Genomic DNA, 20,966 nt, shown 5'->3' on the forward strand with positions numbered 1-20,966 from the left:
GGAGCAGTGGAAARCAGCAGCCCTCCAGAGAGAAGAGCCATGGATACAGTGCAATAATACAATTTGTCATCCTCTGCTGAAGTCATTAAAAAAGAGATATCCACTGCTGCTCTCRCACACAGACACTGGTATGTATCTTTGTTGCATGATGCTAGGAACCAAATGGAAAGGGTAGTCTTAGAAACATGATAAAGCAGATTCAGGGTGCTTTGCTCAACTAGAAGGTAAGCAGTGGGGAGGGCAATAAATTCTTTCTTCTCAGAAATAAGCATTTTTATCTGCACTAGCCCATGTGGGGACAGTGTAGGGAAGGTGCATGCTGGCTGGAGCTAAGGGCAGGGAAGAGGGAGGAGAGGAGGTGGTGGGACAGGTTGAGCAGGCAACTCATGGCACCCCCCTCCTTTCTGCTTTGCATCAAGGCTGCAAGACTAATACTGTTATGTTGCTGCCTCAAAAGCCCTTTGAATGGGAAGCAATGGCTCTTGCTGCCTAATGCTACCGCCAGGCTCAGAAATGCCATTTGGCCACAGTCTTGCCCAACTCTTGCAGCTCCTCCAGGGAGTCATTGTAGGCACGAAAGGCGACGCAAGTCTGGGATGAGATATACTCAAATATCAGGCAGACAAACAGCAAACGCCTCTTCTGTGTGCTCAGCCTTCTCGCTCCTAAGTTAGCTGCCACATTTGGGTGCAGCTGTGGGCCTGAGTGTGTCCAGGTTTGGGGGTGGGGGGAGAGAAGCCCCAAAGCCCCCAGCCCCATGGCCACCTACCCTCCCCAGCACCAGCAACTTATGCCTTCAAAAGTTGCATTAAAAACAAACCCTGAAAGCAAGCCCGGCATCTCTGTGCTTAGTAAAGACTTCTATCGGAAAAGCTGCTGAGCAACACAGGGGCATTTCTTTTTATTTCCCCACCACTGGGGATCTAAATGCAGAGGGCCCTTCTCCCCCTCAGGGTGAGGCAAGGTTATTCTYCCCACAACATCTCAGTGGGAGCAGGGGCCCAGTTAGGCTGGGTGACTTCTCACTGGCCAGGCTGGAAGCCCCCAGCCAAGCAGGGGGTTAATCCCAAAGCCCCTGTGACCATGTGTTTCTCCCCCGGGCTGCTGCAAGGTCACCCACAGAGGGGCTCCTCTGCAGGGCTGATGCAGGACTCCTGAGAGCGAGGAGCCATCTCTCACCTTGCTGCTTTACCTGCCCTCACACACAAACATGCTTCATTGCCAAGCAGAAATGAAGAACCCATAGAAATAGAGAACCCACCTGGGAAAAGGAGACGGCAGAGGAAGCACAGAGAGTGAGCATGAGGCATGGTGCCTAATGCATTGCYTCCCAGGTGCTGAGTTTCCATGGTGAGCTGGCAGCATCAGCACCTGAATAAAATAAATGGGGTAAGGGGACTCCTGTATGCCTCATGGCAAGCTCCTTAGCAGGACTCAGTGTCTTGGCTGTCAGCTTTAGCCCCTCAGCAAAGCAGAGTATTGCAATACAAAGTTAACRCTTGGAATGGCTTGTAAATCACCAGAATTAATCAGTGTGAAAATATGGCATGGTTGACATCCAGGTCCCATTTTATCTCTGTCTCCAGGAGGTCTAGGTCAGCACCCTTGTCCAGCACATTAAGCACAGATTAAATCACTGCAGCATAATCAGATTAAGCCATTACAGTCTGTGCTCGCAATGAGCACCCACAAATTTAGRGATGCATTTCACAGAGGTGTGCAGGAGGGACCTGGGCAGGCAGCAGAGCACCAACACACCTGGCCCCACACACAGGGCTGCTGGGGGGCTGCTCGCTCGTGGGCTCAAGCCACTGCCAGGCCCAGCGACCCAGACAAGGCCTTAGCAGGGGCGAGCACTTAGGGAAGAGTTTTCTTTAGCTCACCTTCAGGGTCAGGCCTGCAAGTCTGAGCACCTCTGCTGCTCAACTCTCCTCACACACAAGAGCAAACTGAACCTGAGATGTATTGAGATCAGTCCTTAAGTGGTTAATGGTACTCAGTATCACCTCATCATCTCTCTTTTGTATCAGATGTGCATTTCATTGAGGCAATCCATTAAGTCTCAGGTGTAAAGACTCTTTCCAATTATTATTACTTTTTTTTTTTTTTTTTTGAGAGTGACAGCTCTTCTGCTGAACTCCCTCACAGGAAGCCTCCTTTTGAAAGGTGAAGCTGTGGGGATTACAGTAATGTACTCATGGGGTTTGTGAAAATAGGATGAATGCATGTGAGTGTGATCAGAATAAAYGCCTGTATATAGCACTTTGGGCTGTGATGGGAGGGGGCATGGACAGAGGAAGAAGCTGGCACGTTGTACCTCTGGCCGCGGGGCTGAACCATGGAAAATGATGCTTTTGAGTAATCTGAAGGCTCAAGATTGGAGGCTGTTTTGCCTCTCCTATAGGTTTTTCTTGGGATGGAGCTGAGTAGTAGAGTTCAGCGCTGGATTTGAACTTTCCCCAATTATATTGATTTCACTTGGCATGCTCCTCCTAATCTTTCCTCTTTCACTTCACCAGCTAAATTCAGAGAACCCTGTCTCATGCATAAAAGCTGTCAAAAGAATTACTTAGAAGTACAGGAGCTAGAAATGACTTGAACTGTAAAGCTGKCAGCCCCTAAAGAACTGCAGGGACTATCCAGCCCATCTGGTGCTCCTGTGTGAATAGCAAACATGCTTCTGACTAGTTCATAACCATGGCACATGCAAAATGCTCAATTACTGTTTCTTAGAAATACCAAATTATCTCCTGGAGTTGGAGACTGACAGTCACATAGTCTCCATAGTGTTACGCACTGCTGAATTTCTGCTGTCTTATTCTCTGCTGTTTTGTACTGCCTGTAATTGCATTGCATTTTAATTGTTTTGCATCATCAGAGTGTCAGCCRCGGGGGCAGTGGAGGTGTTGATAGCAGTACACGTCAAATTACTACCAAAAGAGCAACCAAACAAAAAGCAGAATGGGGAGGGAGGAAGACAAATGAACTACATTGATTAAAAAAGCAGCAATCCTGAACAGAGAAGTGTCCTACTGATGTAATAAGAAAGCTGAAAGTTGTTAATAATAATGAGCACAATAACCCAGTTGCTCTTCCATCAAAAAGCACCACATCTGGAAGAATTTAAAGCACTGTTGAAAGCAGAGATGAAAAACAGTAAAATGCTCCTTGCTTGCAGAGCCCTGTTTTCCCTCCCATTTCTATTTTTTTTTGGATGGGGGAAAGTTTTTGCCTGCTGATACCTTGAGTTTTGTGGTTGCGCTGTTCAGTGCTCTTCCCCTGAGATCTACACTAGGGCTCCAAATGCTGATCTCTGCAGGTGGAGGACATTGATACACCAAGGCACTACAAATATTGAAGCCACTGCATTAGCTCTGTCACAGAAACCCTGCAATTCKAAGCAGCTAGGGATCTTTTCCTGCAGACAGGTTTGTAGTTTGCMCTCAGACAGCCCGAGATCCTGAGCTCAGGCTGCAAGTTCAAATCTCCGCAGCAGGTTTTGAAGGAAACTGCAGGGCTCAACTCTGTCTTGCTGCACCAGGAAACCGTAGCAGAAGTCATCTTTGGGCTGCCTGCAAAGCTGTGGTGGATGAGATGAAGTGGGACACGGGTGCTTTAAGACTAGCCAGGGCTGCTAGCAATGAAGACACTTGTGGGAGCAGACAGGTTTTTGCAGGTTCTCCAAGCCAACAGAAGGGGGGAAAAATAATTGTGATCTCCTCTAAAGAGAAGCCTGAGAAAACCAAACTCCTCCCTGTGGCACTACCTGGGTGGCYTGGGACAACCCAAGCCTTGGGGCAGCTGTGACAAAAGCTCCCGCGTGCAGGAATGGTCTGTAGTCAGCACCCGTGCTGGGCATCAGTCGGACAGGGGATGAGCCTCTGCTGCGGCCCTTTGCAGAGGGCAGCTCATGGGGGCTGATGAGAGCAAGCTGAGGAGATCCTTTCAGCTATGCTCGCTGAATATTTCCAGAGGATTGGTGTTTCACGTTAGCTGCATTCACTGGGGTTAATTAAAGCCTATGTTTTATAGATTGCCCTCAGCTATAAACTGAAAAAAAAGCTTCAATTGGGAATCAATAGAATAATCTTTAAGCTCGTTTATTTTATTAGATATAGAGTCCTAATTTGAAGAAATTGAGGAGCCATAATTAATGGTGCTAGAAAGGTCCTGAGATGTATGTTTAGAGCCTCCTCAGAGCATTTTGCCTGTAGCCAGCCCGCATAATATGCTAGAAGTCTGCTGTGCATTAGCAGCTGAGCAGTCAGGTCAGATCAATACTCTGATGAGCGAACTCCAGGGACCTCTCCGGAGCTACAAAAATTGAAAGGCAATTCAATAGCTAGTGTGCTTTATTACTCACTCCTGGCAAAATTTAAGGGCAGGCTGCAAATAGCAGCTATGCTGCAAAGGAGYCTGACCTGGTATCACAACAGAAAAGCCAAGTCCTGGGGTCAGCAGAGAGCTGTCTGTAACTGAGGCATCCTGGAGATATTTCACATGCCCACCCTGCTTTGGAGCCCATTAAACGTGTATGCTTTAGGCCCTTCTTTCAGTCCACCGTGCATCTACGGGCAGTTCAGCAAATGGTTCCTCCCTCTTCAGTGGAGTGGAGTCTATCYTAAATTTGGGGATTTTGGAGGATGAAGAATCCAGACAATATTACAGCTTCCCAGACAGTGTCATCAACAGCAGGCTATACAGTTTTCCCATGGTGAACAAAGGTCCTTTGAGGATTTATTATTATTATTATTTAAGCACCTTTATGAGTGGTGCCATAAGCAGCCTGTAAATAGTCTTGCCCACAGACTCCTGGCCCTGCTGCCAGTGGCAGGGTCTCCTGCAGGGAGAGTTTGTTTCAGTCACTGCCAAGTCCTTTCTGAACTCACGACAATGCGGCAAAGCMCAATTTTAGCACAAATGTTATATCATGAATATAGGGCATTCCTGTGTGAACAATCATATGCCACCACTGCTCATTACTGACAATTGTTTAGGGAACTACGAGCCCAGGGRACTTCGAAGGCTGCATACATACGGTAAGAAAATCATGGACACCCACAGATCGAACCATTTGTCAAACATTACAGGAGAGCCCAGAACTGTAGCGGTAGGTYGCAGCCCTGTCATGAGGGGTGATACACCAGCGCAGACACAAAAGGGGGATTGCACTGGGCCTAAAGTGTTTCTGGGGCAGGACACKAAGGTAGACAGAGGAACTTACCATCACTGTGAGGGAAATAATGATCGGAATGATATCTGCGGTCAAATAATCAGAATAATGGATAAAAGAATGACTGGCTCATGGACAATTTACATGAGACCATCAGCCAAACGGGCAAAAATATTGAAGTAGTTACAAAAATTAATAGGCAGCTAGCAGGATTTTTAAAGGCACCTGATGCCTACCTCTTCAGCCCCTACTTTTTAGAAATAGACTTATATTTTTCTATGCTATTTTCTCATTTCTGTATCTTTTTCCTGTGAATAACGATTGAAGTATTTTTCCTTCTGGTACTTTTTCTTTTATGTGAGGCAAATAGGTTGCTGGATATAGCATCTCAGAGCAGAAAGTCAAATGTCAATACATGGCATCACAGCTTTTTTTTTTTTTTTTTGGACTGGGTCCAAAATCCCAGTGTACTGCCTGCATTTGGTCACTCACAAAATATTGCAAACCTTTTAATTGAAAAGGGTTAGGTAGTATCTAGGAAGAATTCAAGGGACCTTTTCTGCCCTTAAACACAGTGATCAGCCTTACCATATTCCTCCCAGAGCTTGCATGCCATACTGATCAGCAATCAGGCTCGGAGCAGAAGGGCTGAAAATCTCTCTCCAGGCTATTCTCRCGGTTACTGCCTTTCCACTGAAATAATCTGTAATTTAATAATAATAATGCTAACGTTTTACAGCGACATTACAGGCCCTGCAGATAGCACTCCATCGTGATCAGCAGGCTAGCTCACACTTACTTTAGGACCAAATGTTCCCTTTCTCCTGCCCACTTGAAAAACTGGAGCAAGAGGTTTTGCCCAGAGGACCTAGAGGGCTTCTGGCCAATTGCTCCTATTTAGGAACACATCTGCCCCACTGCCCTTTAAAAACAATTCAAACCATTGCTATAGGATACTTCTAACCCTAAATGAGCGGGTATGGCTGCTGCAGAAGATTAAAGGAAATAATGATTTYAAACTAGTACAGTTCTTGAGTTCACATCTGGATGTGGAACTGTCTCTGGGCCTTCGCCACAGGCTGCTCCAGCTATGCCAGGGTATGCAATTACCACAGGTATCTTAACGATATTACTATGTTAATAGTGATGCCCTCTGCCTTATAGAGAAGGGAAGACTTCTGGTATAGTAAAGCAAAATAATAATAACCAATTACTGCTGCTTACATGGCTGCTGTTCACCCTTAAGGATGCCAAAGTACTTGATGATACAACAAACTCTACCAGCAGGATGCTGCAACTTCTGGACCAAAATATGTCTCCAAAAAACAGCAGTATCTGATAATTTAAGAAGGAAAAAAGGAGGAAAAGCTCATTTCAAGAAAAAAAAAGAAAAAGATATGCTAAATTATAAACAGACAGAAAATGATTGTTTGAATTTAAAGTAGCTTGCTGTTTGGGAACACTTTCACCAAGCAAGGTAATGGTCACATGCAAAATATTCATTCTGAAATGCAAAATCAATAGTTTTTAATGCATTATTAGCTAATCCCACTGACTTCAGATCTTTTATGAAATACCAAAACATCCAAGGTTTTTACTGTATTTCAAGAGACAGATACACTTCATGGCAGTATTGCAGTACTTCTATTAATGTCTCTGTTACGCTTGAACATCTGACTCAGATATAGATTTTTTTTCCCCTAAGCCAAGTCTGACTGAGATGAACAGTGAAAAAACCTCCTTTCTCCTGATAAACCTGAGCCCCTCAGGCTTTACTGGTAGTAATTAATGATATCCAAAACAAAGTCTTTGCTAGCCAATTAAGTTCTTTATTCTTGAATTATAACATATAGATCAGAACCATATGTTTGACCTAAAAACTTGTTTACCTAGTAAATCATGAACTTCTAAGCAGATCCAGTAAAATTACTTCAGTGTGGGCATTCTCATTCTAAATTAAAGTGGACATCATTCACTTCTACAGTGAACTATGACAGAAACCAAAGACCACTAAATTTAGATTTAGTTAAACTCTAGTGGCAAGTGTTTTACAAATGTACTTTCACTTTCCTAGGTATCCCCAASTAGACAAGCCTCACATGTGGAGGACCAACTTTTGCTTTTGGTTTCTACTTTGGCCATGCTAGTGACTAGAAAAACTCAACTGCATCTTGCAGGCAAGTATGACACAAGGGCAGTTGAGCCGGATAGTTGGAGTTGATTTTTCTTTTTCATTTTTTCATCTACTCAAGCCATTGTGTGTAGTGCAATTTTTCTGGTGTAATAACTGAGTTCTCTCTACAGTCAGTTTGTTACCTCCTATTAAATCTAATTCCAGCCTCTCTAGCTTTGCGGAATAGCAAGTCCCAAATATTCTTCCAAAACTTTCTTTGCTTTACAGACATCCCTCAAGCATATMTCAGTCTTCTGTCCTTCATATAAACATCAGTTCCCTCCTGATCCTTCAGAAGGACAGAGGACATCATATGTTTCCTTTACCACAAACTCTGTTGCCTCAAGGGTTAAAAAGATGACAAGTTCTGCATTTCTGTTCACCACTAAAGCTACCTCTTTGCACAGCACACACTCACCCGCCAGTCACTTTTTGGTACATTTCTCAGCTTTCTGAGGAGAACTTGGTTGTCTGTCGTGCCCTTTATCATGAAAAGCCCAAACATCTTTCCTTATCATGGTGTTTTTCATTCTTCCAGTACCAAGATTTGCAGCAAGCCCTGCTCTCTCCCTGTCATCTCTTGTACTGAAGAAGAGTTTTCTGTCCTCCATTTTCCATCCGCAGCTTGTCTTCTGCAAGGCCTAATGCTCCCTCTGCTACCACAATACCCAGAATATCTAATGTCTGGCCTCAAGGCTTACCATAATGAGTTCACCCAGTGCAACAGGAATGCAGAGTAATGTCTGATATTTGTATTGGGTATGGGCAAGGAACTGCATTTGTGCAAAGAGAAAAATAAGAGCTTCTTAATAAAGAGAGTAACTTTTAATAGGCAGTTAATTTTTCTTGACACACACTGGTAGTTTCCAAACAAACTTTACACAAACAAATATATTTATTTTCATAATGTTTCTCTGCTCTTTTCTACTGTCCTTTCAGTAGGATTCAACATGCTACAATATATATATAGATATATATATWTWTTTAATTGTTATGAAAATCCACAGTGATTGCTTTTCTTCATGGGGAACTTCAGCAATCAGGAATCTGAATAGGTATAGATGCTAACTAATATATTTTAGATGTCCTGACCTTTCCAAAGTAGGCATYAAAGACTCCTCTGCTCCTGAGCAATGCAAGTGATCCAGGAATACCTGAATGAACCATAAAAGTGCAGCTGCAGCACGTAGCACAATTGTTGGTTCCCCATCTTTCACAGAGCTTCATCAAAAGTTTTTCTCGGTGCCTCTAAGACAGAGGATTAGACCCATGAAAATGGAAATTAGAGCAATGGTCCAGCATAGGGACATGAACTCTTTTCATCCTTGTGTATAAACATGAACAGATCTGCTCAATCTCTTACCAGACAGCTAGGTAAGTTTTATTAGTTAAGAGAGGGTAATTGGAGAAAGAAGATGAGAGGTTCCTCAAAAACGTAGTAGCAAAACCTTAGATTATTGTTCAGGAATTCCTGGCTCTTGGTCCTGTGCTTACACCACTAATTGTCTCCTTTTCATTTCCCAATAAATCAATGGAGCTTCTCAACAGACTACCAGAGTCAGGGGATTGAGACTGAGCAGATGCTCATGTTAATATAATTTTCAAACATTTATACTTCTAGAAAAGCAGGATACATGCAGGTAGAAGCACTATTGATATTTTTGAAGTGCCAGCTCTGTATAAATTAGGATAGTCTGTAATTATCATTTGAAGCATTCTTTAAACTTCCAGAGTTGTTAGATAATGAACAGGAATCCCATGCATTACTCAGATCACAGGGAAGAAAGTTCGTCTGTAAAGCTGTTTATCCCATTGATTCCCACTGTGCACCACAGGTTATAGAGGAGACTATATGTATATATAGCACACATACTGCAGGGATTAGCCAAGGAACAGGTGAAAATAAACTATATTGCCTGCTACATTACAAGGACCATATTCAGCAATTCATAGAACTTCAAAGAATCTCAGTGCAAGGTATATTCCTCCCCTTCACAGAAAAAAGCACACACTTCAGCATTTCATCCAGGTATCCCCTCCTGTAAACATTTATGACAAGCAAAGTATGTGCTACAGTGAGAAGTCTCATGGAAATCACTGAATTAATTTTTGTAATGGCAATTTGCCCAGTACTGTTTCAAGGGTCAGGCCCTGTTTGCATTTTGCTACATACAATTAAAAGAACCCTATCTACCAAAAGTTCAAGAAAGTATGTTAATGTATTACCTTCTGTATGTGTAGAAAATATTTTTAATAATTACTAGCCAAACTTCACCTGTTTTTTACATTATCTTCATCCTTCTTGAAAGTTTTCCTGCTTTTACTATATGTGGAAGTAATAAATACATAAGATACACCAGTTATTAAGCCATCAAAAAAGCACATGTCATTCCAGAAGGAACAGGAGGCACTTAAGGTTTGGAAGTTAAGAGCTGGTMATTAACACAAGTGTCCTGTCTGGTTAGAAGCTTCAGCTGCTCCACATTTCCTGTGAAACTGCAGCTTTGCTGGGAAGTTCTTGCACACAGTCATAAAACAGGCTGCTTCACATCTGAAATGACAACAACATCTCAAGATTATTGTTCCAGGAAAGGTTATTTAGGACCATAATAGTAAGTTGAAATGAATAACAGAGTAAATCCAACATGGAATAGACATCAAGGAGTAAATCCATTGTCCAGGACAATGTCCTACATTCACAGAACCAGAGCCAGCTCCGAGGTTTTGAGTAATGTAGGGTAAAATTGCATTTTGCTGCTCCGGTTCAAGGGGCAAAGTAGCTTATTTTGTCCTTACTGTTGGCATCAGGAAAACTCAGTCTGGGGACAAGGGCAGCGTGTGTTCTAGGGGAAACAAGAAYGGGCTGAAAAGGTCAGAGATGTTTTGCAAAAGGGACTTTCCACATTTATGGTCAACCAGATCTCTCTCAGTGGAGGCTGATGGGACCCATTCTAGGAGGGCTTCATCCTAAAATGATGGTACAAGGTTGTGCTTAGCCTGGGCCCAACACAGCTGCCTCAGCTCATGCCCAGGCCCACCCCAACATATGCTCTGACACCTCCTTCCTCAGGCCATCCTTCTTGTCTGCTTTTCCCCTTTACCCTGCTTAGGCAGGACCCTTCCTGCAGACCAGCCCTTTCCCAGAGTCACTGCCTCCTCATCTTCCTTCTCCCTCCTTCAACAAAGGACCCCATTTGCTGGGAAAGCTTCATACATGAAGGAAGATGCAAAACCTACTTTTCAAACAGTGGCCTTCATAGGTGCTCTGACAGTCCCTGCCCTCGCACACGTAAAAATATAGGCCAACACCTGCCAGTTCTGCATGCTAGCAATCAAGAATTTTAAGCTATAAGAAAGCACCCCAATAAAAGTGCTTGAATTTGCATAATGTGGAATGAACACAGACTTTTCAGGAAACCAAAGAAGGCTGAATACTTCTGGGTATCAAGTTTCTTTTTATGGGCAACGGCCTTAAAAAAATCTGTTACTTCTTGCRCATACAAAAGGTAAATGACCTCAGGAATTACAACCAGGAAATGAATGCTTAGGAGTCAAAGCTAAAAAGCTATGTCCATAAAGGTCTGCCTCTGCAAGGTGACAGGTTCTTCAGTTGCTGCTGACTTCATTAGCCTCAGTTTATCTGGAATTCTTGTTCGTGATGGTTTGCTCAAGCCGAACTTTTTTTAAGCCATTGCCACTTGAGGCTGCCACCAACTGAAGTCACTGTTTTCTCTTATAGGGCTTTTTTGTTTGAGTATTTTTAGGTCTTTTCTTTAGTTACATGGCAAAATACTGAGATTAACAAATATTAACTTTACAGGAAGCAAGATGAAAATAATAAACTTACGTATTTATTGCTGACGTGTGAAGAAGAATCATCACGTTGTCGAGTTTTATTCTTCCCCTGAGATGAGTGCTCTCCTAAGAAACAGAAAATACATTTTGGGTCAGTTAAATATATAAAGAGAAGACAAATGAGTCTAGCAGGAACACATCACAGACCACTGTACAAACTAGCCAGTCTCCTTGTCAGACCTACTTAACAGGCAAAATCTATCCACACAAAAGATTTTCACTACTCTCTTGTAGTTTATAGCTTATTCCCTGTGTAATTTGCTCTCAGACGGTGGGGTACTACCAAGAATTACTTCCAAGTGGGTTCTGAAAAGGTTAGAAAAAGCCTAAGACTTTTAAATTAATTTTAAGCTATGATTATAGCATTAAATTATAAAAAGAAGAAGATACATCTATAAAATCAAAWTTTTCTGATATCACTGACAGTAGCTCAGTTCCTCCAAAGTAGGAAAATGACCATTTAACAACTTCAGTAAGTAATTGCAGACAGCTCTCACTCCTCCTTCCCTGGAGAAGCTGAGCTACTGCCAGCAAATACACGCAGACAAATACGCCTCCAGATGAGGACATGTTTACAGTTGTCCTGTTTCCAAGCCTATGTACCAGTAACATCAGTGGGATTGCTTTGCATCATAGATTCTGGCACAGAGATGAAAAGGGAATTACGGCCCCAGATGGGACAGAGCCCCATTTAAACAGACATTAGCTTAGTGAAACCCAAATACACTCAGGAAAAAGCCTGCTGCCCCTCTGCTCACCTGTGAAAAATAATTTAATTCCCAGTACATACAAGAGATGCAAGAAAGTGAAGAGATGTACTAAATTCTAGTAGAAGTGAATTTGTAATAAATAGCTTGCATATGATACATAGCCTGGGGTTGAAAAATTGTAAAACAAATTAGGATTACAACAAATTCACTGATTAGGCATTTAACTAATTAGCAGTCATATTAAATAGTTGCACTCCACTTAGAAGAAAATAGAAAAGAGTAGTCAGTGGTTTTCAGGCAGCTTTTCTTGGCAGCAATCCGTGCTCTTTAATTTAGTGCAGCCTTTCAGAGATGAGTAGAAAACTTTGTATCCAATGGGATTCTATGAGAAACACTGAAAATGGTTTAACAATAATGTGCTGAAATTGTTTTCACTTCCAAGTGTTCAATTTGGATAAAATTATTTCAGAAACATTATAAAAATGTTGCCAACTTAGTGCTTGAGAAGTTTTGATGATGTTAAATTTCAGCTGAAAAACCCCTCAGCAATTACTTCAACAATTCACTATATAAATTTAGAGAGAAAAGGAAAGCARCTTTTTCTGGCAGAAAAAAATGAAATATTTCAACAAGATTGACACATTTTTGGTAAGTTTTTGTTAGATAAAAATTTTGTTTTTAAAAGGTAAAAAAAGTCAACCAGTTCAAATTCTTGTATAATTTTATATTAACAAACCAATTCRATTTTCAACAATCGTCCTCATTTTTTATTTTCCTTTTCTTTCCTCTGCATATTTTAACCCTCCTTGCTTCTAGATACTTGTTCAATATAAAGAAATAAGTGCTTCAATGGGATGTAAAGGGGGGAAATTTTAAAAAATGTAGGAGAAATTTACTGAAAAATATATTACTGTGAAGAAGAGAAAACTTCGATAGTTGCAGAAAATACCAATATTTTGTTATCTGTTCCACTSTCAGTGGGTAACTCTGAGCTAGAAAGGAGGCAGACTTGCATACAAGATCCATACTTTTTACCACAGAAAAATAACACTTCCAAGGACACGCTCCAAAGCCAGTGCAGCTCCCTGGATAACTTCCCATTGACTTCCCAAAGCCAACAGRCTTGGGATCAGATTATAAAATGGATGAGGTCATGCTTGCTACAGAGAGCAGACTGCTTGGTCCATACCTACCGGCAGCTGTGGTGTTATAATAGTGGTGAATTTGCCTTATTGCCGGACCAGAGAACACAGCATACACCGATAGATAGTCACGTTCCCTGCCAGGAGTTCCTGGTGCTAGATACATAACCCATGGAAATATCAAACTGCCTTAAAATATTGCTGGGTGTCAATGTCCCCTAGTAATATCAGTGACTGTCTGATGAGAGCTTGATGTAAAGGGTTAAATAGCTCTATGCTGTTTTGTCACTGTTGCCTGTGCTCCCAAGAGAGCAGGCGTGTGGCAAGAACTCTGGAATAAAACAAAGTTATTGCTGCTCTATGATTGCTAATGCATTTGAAGACATTAGCATTACAGAGTCTATAGTCATTAGTGCCAACTAACAGTTCAGTGATGAAGACAAAATGTTTATATTCCGGAGAAGAAATGGGCACACAGGYGCTCTCTGATCAGGAGTAAAGAGGGTAATGAATTGCTTTAGGTACAGAACTGCAGTACACCTTGAAACTGCACAGAGTTGTCTAGATCAGTTTTAAAATCTGATGGCTCAGCAGTTTGATGCTGTGCTAAATATCCAGCTGCAAAACACAGAGCAAATTCAGAAGAACATTCAGGTTAGTTGCAAGTGTGAAGACATTTTTATCAATTTCAAAATAGCCTTAACTGACACAAACAAATTCCAAGACTGTAAAAAAACACACACCCCTCCCTCAAACCATCATTCCCTAAAACCAATGGATTAGAGCTTGTTTCCCATACGGGAAACTAAAAACAAATACTTGTGTTTAGTGTTTTGTTAGAACAGGTGATATTTTAATTGACTGAAGGAATTCTTTAGCACTGAACTGTGTGACCAATGGAGAAAACGTGCCTTGCCTAAAATCTCTAAATTTCCAATATTTCCACATGCAGTGGTGGTACTCAACCAGTCTAGACAGATTACCTGCACACTTTGAAGACTGCAGTTGAGGGAGAAAGGGTATAGTTACATAAAATATACTAACAATAGCAAAAGAACTGGACAGCAAAATCCGTGAAAATTTGTCTTTTGTTGATTCTGGATTGTGCATTCAGGGGAGGATGAACACCTAAAACTCTAGCAGTGCACACTAGTAGATGAAAGATATCAAGACAGACTGGAACCATCAGCTTCTCCCAATCTAGTTGTACAGCATCTAGCATAAAGGTAGCCTMGTGTCAGTTGATTCAATTTTATAGGTACTACTGCAATAATTTTCTGATAATATGTGGAAAACTCATTGCGAGCCTCTCTACTCTGTTAAAGTAATTGAGTAAACTGTGAAAAGTGGGAGATTAGGGAACTGGTAAAAATTATTTGGCACAGTTAACCAAGCGCTGACAACTGCGCAGCTGTAAGTGCAATGTGACCCCTTTTACCTGTGGTCCTGCCTTGTGACACCTCTCCTGTTGGATTAGGAGTTGTGAGCTCATATAGATTAGCAGAGGGCAGTGAGAAGCCAACCTCATATAAATCACGCACTTCTACAAAAACTGAAAGAAATGATGCACAGTTTGAGAAAGAGGCCTTAGGTAGAGTATTTGGAAAATGAAATTATACTAATACTGACATGGAAATTATATTTGACAAGTGGTTGTAAACCCTTCTATTAACCTTTTATTGTTCCTCTCATCCCCCAATGTTGCATCTATCTGTTGATTTTTGTCTGAAATTGGATTGTAAACACAAAGACACAGGCACAACGAAGTCTCTGAACATTACTGTAATACAGCACAGACAGATCTATAGTTAAACTATCTTACTGCCACAGGATGTTGTAGATGCCAGAAGGGATAAAACAAATTCATGGAAGTAAAAACCACTGAGGACTATTAAGCACAAGAGCTACAGCCTTGGATTCAGGAAGTCTCCAAGGCATAGATTGCTGGAAGGGTACAGTGGAGGATGTATTCCTGTACATCTTCCCTAGTTTTTATTCTTCCCTTGACATCTCCTGCTGGCCATTGTCAGTATACCTCCTTAGTTTCAATTTGAAAAGAGACAGTGCTCTAGCAACTCCTGTAGTACAGCATTGGTCTTTCATTTGAACAGCATCTGATTGTGGCACTCATTAAACACTTCTTTTGGAGCCTGATACCAGGCTCACCACCAAAGTTAGTTGGCAGTCTGGCACTGGACACAATCTGATACACACCGCATGCATCCTCCTGTGAGAAGTTGTCATCCTTTAAGAGGATGAGGATGGGGAAGTTGTAATAGGAAAATTTTGTATTCATAGCTCTTGATCCTTCAACATACTTGTTTAAAGGGCCTGGGAAGTAGACTGAGTACACAGAGGACTCTGCAAAGTTACAAGGGTTAACTGGGAAAGCAATAGTACATTAATGAAAATGCAAGACTTAATGATAAATTAAACTTTCACTTGTGCAGTAATGGACTTGGAGAGTGGTATACATTGCACTCACAAATATACTAATTTCTGAATATTAATGTTGCATCCCAGTGCTAGTCTATGTGATTAACTAAGGGGCTTATAACCAGCTGAAATTAGAGACTGAATAAGAGGAATTCTGAAACTCTGAAACAAACATTTTTTTGTCTCACCTTTGTAGCAGGCTGTTGAATTAATCTCACTTTTTAAAAATTGTTATTTTTCCCATTTGATTCAGAAGCKGAATGTATTATTCAGAATACACATACACCGCAGAGCATGACAATAAAAATACGAGAGTTAACAGGTCATATTGTTATAAGTACAGAAAGTCTTTGACCTGGACAAAGGCCTCTCTGAGTTTAGTGGGAAAGCTGGAAGAAGGAGGACATAAGAAATTGGCTTTGACATAAAAGTAGGTTGTACTGCATCTCAGATTACAGTGTCTATAACAAAAAATAAGTTGTACTGTTACTTCACGGTAATATCTGCTGCTGAGAAATTGCTCATAAGTGCCAATCTGGTTTGGAACAAAGAATTACCATAAGTCTTTCACTCTGAAGAAAATGATTGCAGAGACTTGGGTTTTATAAAAGTATAAAACTACCTCTGTAGACAGATGGGATCTAAAGGTTTATCTTTTACAATACTGAAATAAAAGAAGGAGGGGAGCATTAGAGATGCTCRAAAGCAGCAGTGAGCAGGACCCAACACCTGCACGCATTGGCTGAGGTTAGTGTGATCCGTGGGGTCCCGAACTGSTGATGCGCTGCAGCGCTCCCCTGCCACACCAGCCACCTGTGACCCCTGTGAGATGCCTGCAAATAGCTTCTTACCACCACCAGCAGGACAGAGGGATCTGTACAGCTCACCACGTCAGAGAGAGGGCATAAAGAAATGCTCAGATGAAGGATAGGAAGACAATTGCTGCTGAATGGCCAGCAGGAAGATAGGAGGTGATCCTCCCCAGGGGGGGATATCTCAGAAAGCAGCAGGCTGGGAAGTCTGCTAATGCTCCACTGACGCAAACTTCATCTGACCCTCAGCAGTCTCTGATTTTAAGAGGCTGCTTTAAAAACTCTTGCAAATATACACAGCTCACAAACTGAATTAGAAATATAACCGCAGGGACAGAAGGCAGCATGTGCTATTTAATATTTTGACTACAGTTTTGACCAAAAAGTCTCAGTCACAAGTGTGTACAGTCAGATCTTTGYGGTGCAAATAAACACAAAACAGAATCCAGCCATGGACTGCAAAAAGCCGARAAAATTTATTCTTCAGTTTCTATGAAGAAAGAAACCACAACTTCAGGCCATTATACAACAAAAGGTTAAAAAAAGTGGAAGATGAGAAATAAGAAAGAAAATGAAAGCGAAGCAAGTACTTGATCTATCTCTTTGTTGCGAGGGGACCCTTTTCTAGGAAGCAGCTTCTAGGTTTTCTACCTGCAGGGAAAAAAATAGGACACTGAAAGTACAGCTCATAATAGAAAAAAGAAATAATYAATGCTATAGCCTCAGATTAGTAGGAACATCAGCTCTTACCACTTCTAAGCACATAGCATAACAGCAGACTGCTCTCGGCTGCAAGCAAAAGGAGGAGGGAAGGGAATCTTCAGTGACAGAGGGCCTCACCTAGAGACCTGGCTTCTTTGCCTGATCCTAGATGCATCCATTCAGATCCTAGACAAARTCAAAGGAGAAAAAGATGAAACTACTAATGTATGTTGAAAAGCATCATGGCCCACTGTGGAACCATGCCCTATATAGCTGCACTCCCTCTGGCAGGAGCAAGTTTCCATGGGTTGAGCCCCAAATGGGTTAAAAAAAATAAGCCAAGAATGCAAAGTTTTCTTACCTCCTTAAACACCATTGTCCATGCTCAGATGTGCTCAGTGTAATAGAAACCAGGCCTGTTGATACCAGGGGGAATAATCCTTGGTCACAGCTCCAGATTTGTCCTATTCTATCATAGACAAAGCTATGGTTTGATGTGTGAAACAGGATAATTAACAGTCTCAGCATCAGGAGATTCATGGAAAGTGGTGATCAAGGTACCATCATTCAACCAAATCACTTCAGAAAACCACAGGATTAATCAGGTTCAAAACCCAGCTACACAGACGAATSTTCTTGTCAAGGTGCTAAAGTTCATGTGCACTCCGATGGCCGAGGCAAGTTCTTGTGCTGAATGAGAACAAGAGTTCTTTCTGTTCTGTGATGATTTTGGTGCTTGGTCACTATGTACTGTACAGTYGTCATCAGCTCTGACATCAAGTACTAGAAATCTTCGAAGCCTGTGCAGAGAAGGCTTCAGAAATTCAGAGAGTGCAGAAGAATGTCATGAACTGCTGCAGGCACATACTAAGGTCATCTCAAAAGTGACTGAAGTTATGGGGTCAAAATAATCTATGTTATGAACTTCCACTTATCTTCAAGGCAGGTTGGTTGTCTTGTGCAAGGGACACAACCAAGAAACATGTTAGGAAAATCTACAGGCTGGAAGTAGGTTCAATTGAAGCAGCAGACAACAGATCTAAGATTATTACCACTGTTAATGAAAAGCAATTTGTGGAAGAAATAGGGGGTATATGGGGAATGCTGGTTGTTCTGTCCTTGGTTCATACTGTTTGTGCTATGCTGCTGTCTCAGAGTGCAGAGATTCACTGGTCCCTTTCTCCAATTTGCTTAGAGCAAGTGAAGGGTGTCTAAGACACGACAAGACAGGTCTCTTCTCAAATACCCATGTTTGCCTAATACATTTTCCCACCTTTGTTCAGTAGCAACATTTGAATTTTCATTTGTGTCCACAGAGGGTGTCTTGGGAAGCCCTAATGCAGACACGTACCATGGACCACCTCTCAAGCCACCTTCCACTCCACATGCCTCACCAAAATCTAAGTCATATAAGCTTTGACCCACTTTTAATATCCTTCCAGCAAATTCAGTGCACAACCTATAATTCCCGTACAAGCCAAGTAAGCCTTATTCCACCTTGTCATCTCAAATGAGCACACATTGGTTAGAAAACATACCCTTATGAATCACCTCACACTYAGGTATCAGAATTACACCTAAACTTTGAAATATTATGTCATCTGCCACATTCCTATGAAATTTTACATCAAATATCGAACTGGTGTGCTACTATGAAGACCCTTGATACATTTTACCTGATCTAGAACGAGTATTCCAGGCAAGTACCATAAKAGAAAATTGTCAAATTATTATTTAGGTGTCAATATTTCTATCATTCATCATTCACATTTATGGAGTGGCCTTACCCCAATTTCTTTTCCTCAACCTTTCTGTTACTGAGGAATTTCTGTCTCTCAATTTATTTTGTTTATGTACTGAAAGACTGCTCAATACCCACACTGTTTTCCAGGGAAATATGCAAGAACCATTACAGCAAAAGCTAGATATGTTTTCAGGTTAGGCATACTTTATCAATAACATTACGGTTGATGAATGTGTTGACCTCTTAGTTATTGTGTAAAAACCTTCATCATACATCCTCGGCAAACATATCTACCACTGAAGAGCCAAACATGCAGKTCTGCGGGTTATACTGAATCCCAAATAAGAAATACTTTTGTGGGTAGAYTTTCTAGAGCTCAGTATTTATTCCTTTTAGGAAGAATCACCTAAACTTGCCCACATAGTAAACATGGAATGGCTGCAGTAAGCTCTGCATTTGCACATTAGTGCAAAACCTTTGAGACAATTCAGTATACAAGTTCTTTATCCAAGTTCAGTATTCCCTGTAAGCTGCACAAAGGGGTGCTTATCTTGCATCAGGTGTTGCAGTTCACTGGCAAACATGTCCGAGAAATTCAGTGTTTAGTTTTGTCTGTTTGCTTTTTATTTTACATCAGTTCTTAACCAGTGGTGCCCTAGAGCTCATGGCCATTGGCAACTCCACCGTTCAAAGAAGAGTTTTAAAAATTGAAGAATATTAGAACTCAGTTTTACCTAGTGTTCTTGGTGATATGTCTCCATTAGTAATTACCACGTTACTCCAGCCTTAATCAAACACTGTTATTTTCCCGTGTTCTTTCATGTTAATTGTAGGTATTTTGTAATAATATTCTTGATTATATCATCAGATTTAATTCAGCTATGCTTCTGAAAAAAGGACAGTCTTTCTTTTTCTTTTAATTTATAGTCAGAACCCGATGTTAGCAGTCCTAAAATAGGATCCTCAGTAGTCAATAGGTAGAAACAGACACCTCCATAGGTCAGCTCCTTTCAGTTCAAGATACGTGTCTAAGATAGATGGGGTAAATTGCCCTTTGAAAATATGTGTCTGTTTCAATTGACTACATGCGGCTGGCTTAGCTTTTAGATAGATAAATTAAGGTGAGATTAAACCCACCGTAACCTTTGATCAAGATATGTCATGCATATCATGACACAGGTAGGTTTTCYAGGTTGCATACTTTAACAGAGTTGTTCATTGTATCCTTATTTGTTTYRTATATATATTTTACACATTTTTTGAAGCAGATATAAAATCCCCACATTTTATGTTTGCAATAATACAAGTAAAAAGTAGAAAATATGAAGTATATTTATAATAAAGTTTAATTAGCATGCATGTCAAAGCAGAATTTTTTGTTATGCGCATGCTTGACTGAGCAACTGAGCAGCTCTGTTTATACTGAGAGGATGATGTAGGCAGGTCCATAAAGTTAAGACTCTTCATAAGAACTTTCTTGTTCTAGCCTAAACCTTTTGTAATTTTGTTTGTATGTATAATCAAAGGTGGCTATAACATACACTTTCTAAATGCTTGGACTATGAATTCACTTTTTAATTGAGTTGGCTTTTATGTGTCTAAAAAGAGAAAAAAAAGAACACATGTAAACTTTTTACACAGTGTAATTGTTTTCAGTAGCTGTAACAGTGATCACAYCAGGCAGACATTTCCCATGTTCCTGTGTATCTGTACTGTTAAGAAATGCTTGCCTTTATGCCTGAACTTTTAATGAAAAAAAGTAAATCTTATTCAAATGGATAGGCATCCTAAAACACTTGAAAATACTTGAATGAGTAAGGAGTATTTTTGTAAGGAAACAGACCCTCCTTCCGGAGTGCTTTTAATTTAAGAAGTAAAGTGTCTTTAAAAACCTGGGGAAAAAAATGGACTTCAATTTCCATGAAATTGAATTTAATTTTGAAACATATAAAGATGTAAAAATTCAAGAGAAAATGACAGCTGGTTTAAATATGAATTGTATTAATGAGATGAGGGCAAGAATCTTATCTTCTAAGTGGTTATGACTCATATCTTCCAATTATAGCATGCATACATCATACTTYAGTAAAAAAGAATATCAAGCATCCTCTAGATGGAAGAAATTCATTTGTGAACCAGTAGCTGTTTAATAGGTGTCAGACCTCATCTTGTGAAAAACCAGTGCGCCTGAGTCTTTTCTCACTTATGCTGATGCAAAA

At 40.9% G+C, this 20,966-nt stretch overlaps 1 protein-coding gene across 1 annotated transcript in view; it reads right to left on the minus strand.

Moving 5' to 3' along the window:
* Window positions 1-507: 507 nt before the first annotated feature.
* Window positions 508-20,966, minus strand: part of EMCN (endomucin) — a 46,194-nt gene continuing 25,735 nt past the window's right edge. The window contains exons 10-11 of the mRNA XM_026078394.1: window positions 11,194-11,267; window positions 508-591 (exon numbers count right to left, since the gene is read on the minus strand). Coding sequence (XP_025934179.1) covers window positions 508-591; window positions 11,194-11,267 — 158 coding nt within the window. The remainder of the gene's footprint in view (window positions 592-11,193; window positions 11,268-20,966) is intronic.

The sequence above is a fragment of the Apteryx rowi genome, unplaced genomic scaffold (assembly GCF_003343035.1).
Source record: "Apteryx rowi isolate R43461 unplaced genomic scaffold, aptRow1 scaffold_48, whole genome shotgun sequence".
Taxonomy (NCBI): domain Eukaryota; kingdom Metazoa; phylum Chordata; class Aves; order Apterygiformes; family Apterygidae; genus Apteryx; species Apteryx rowi.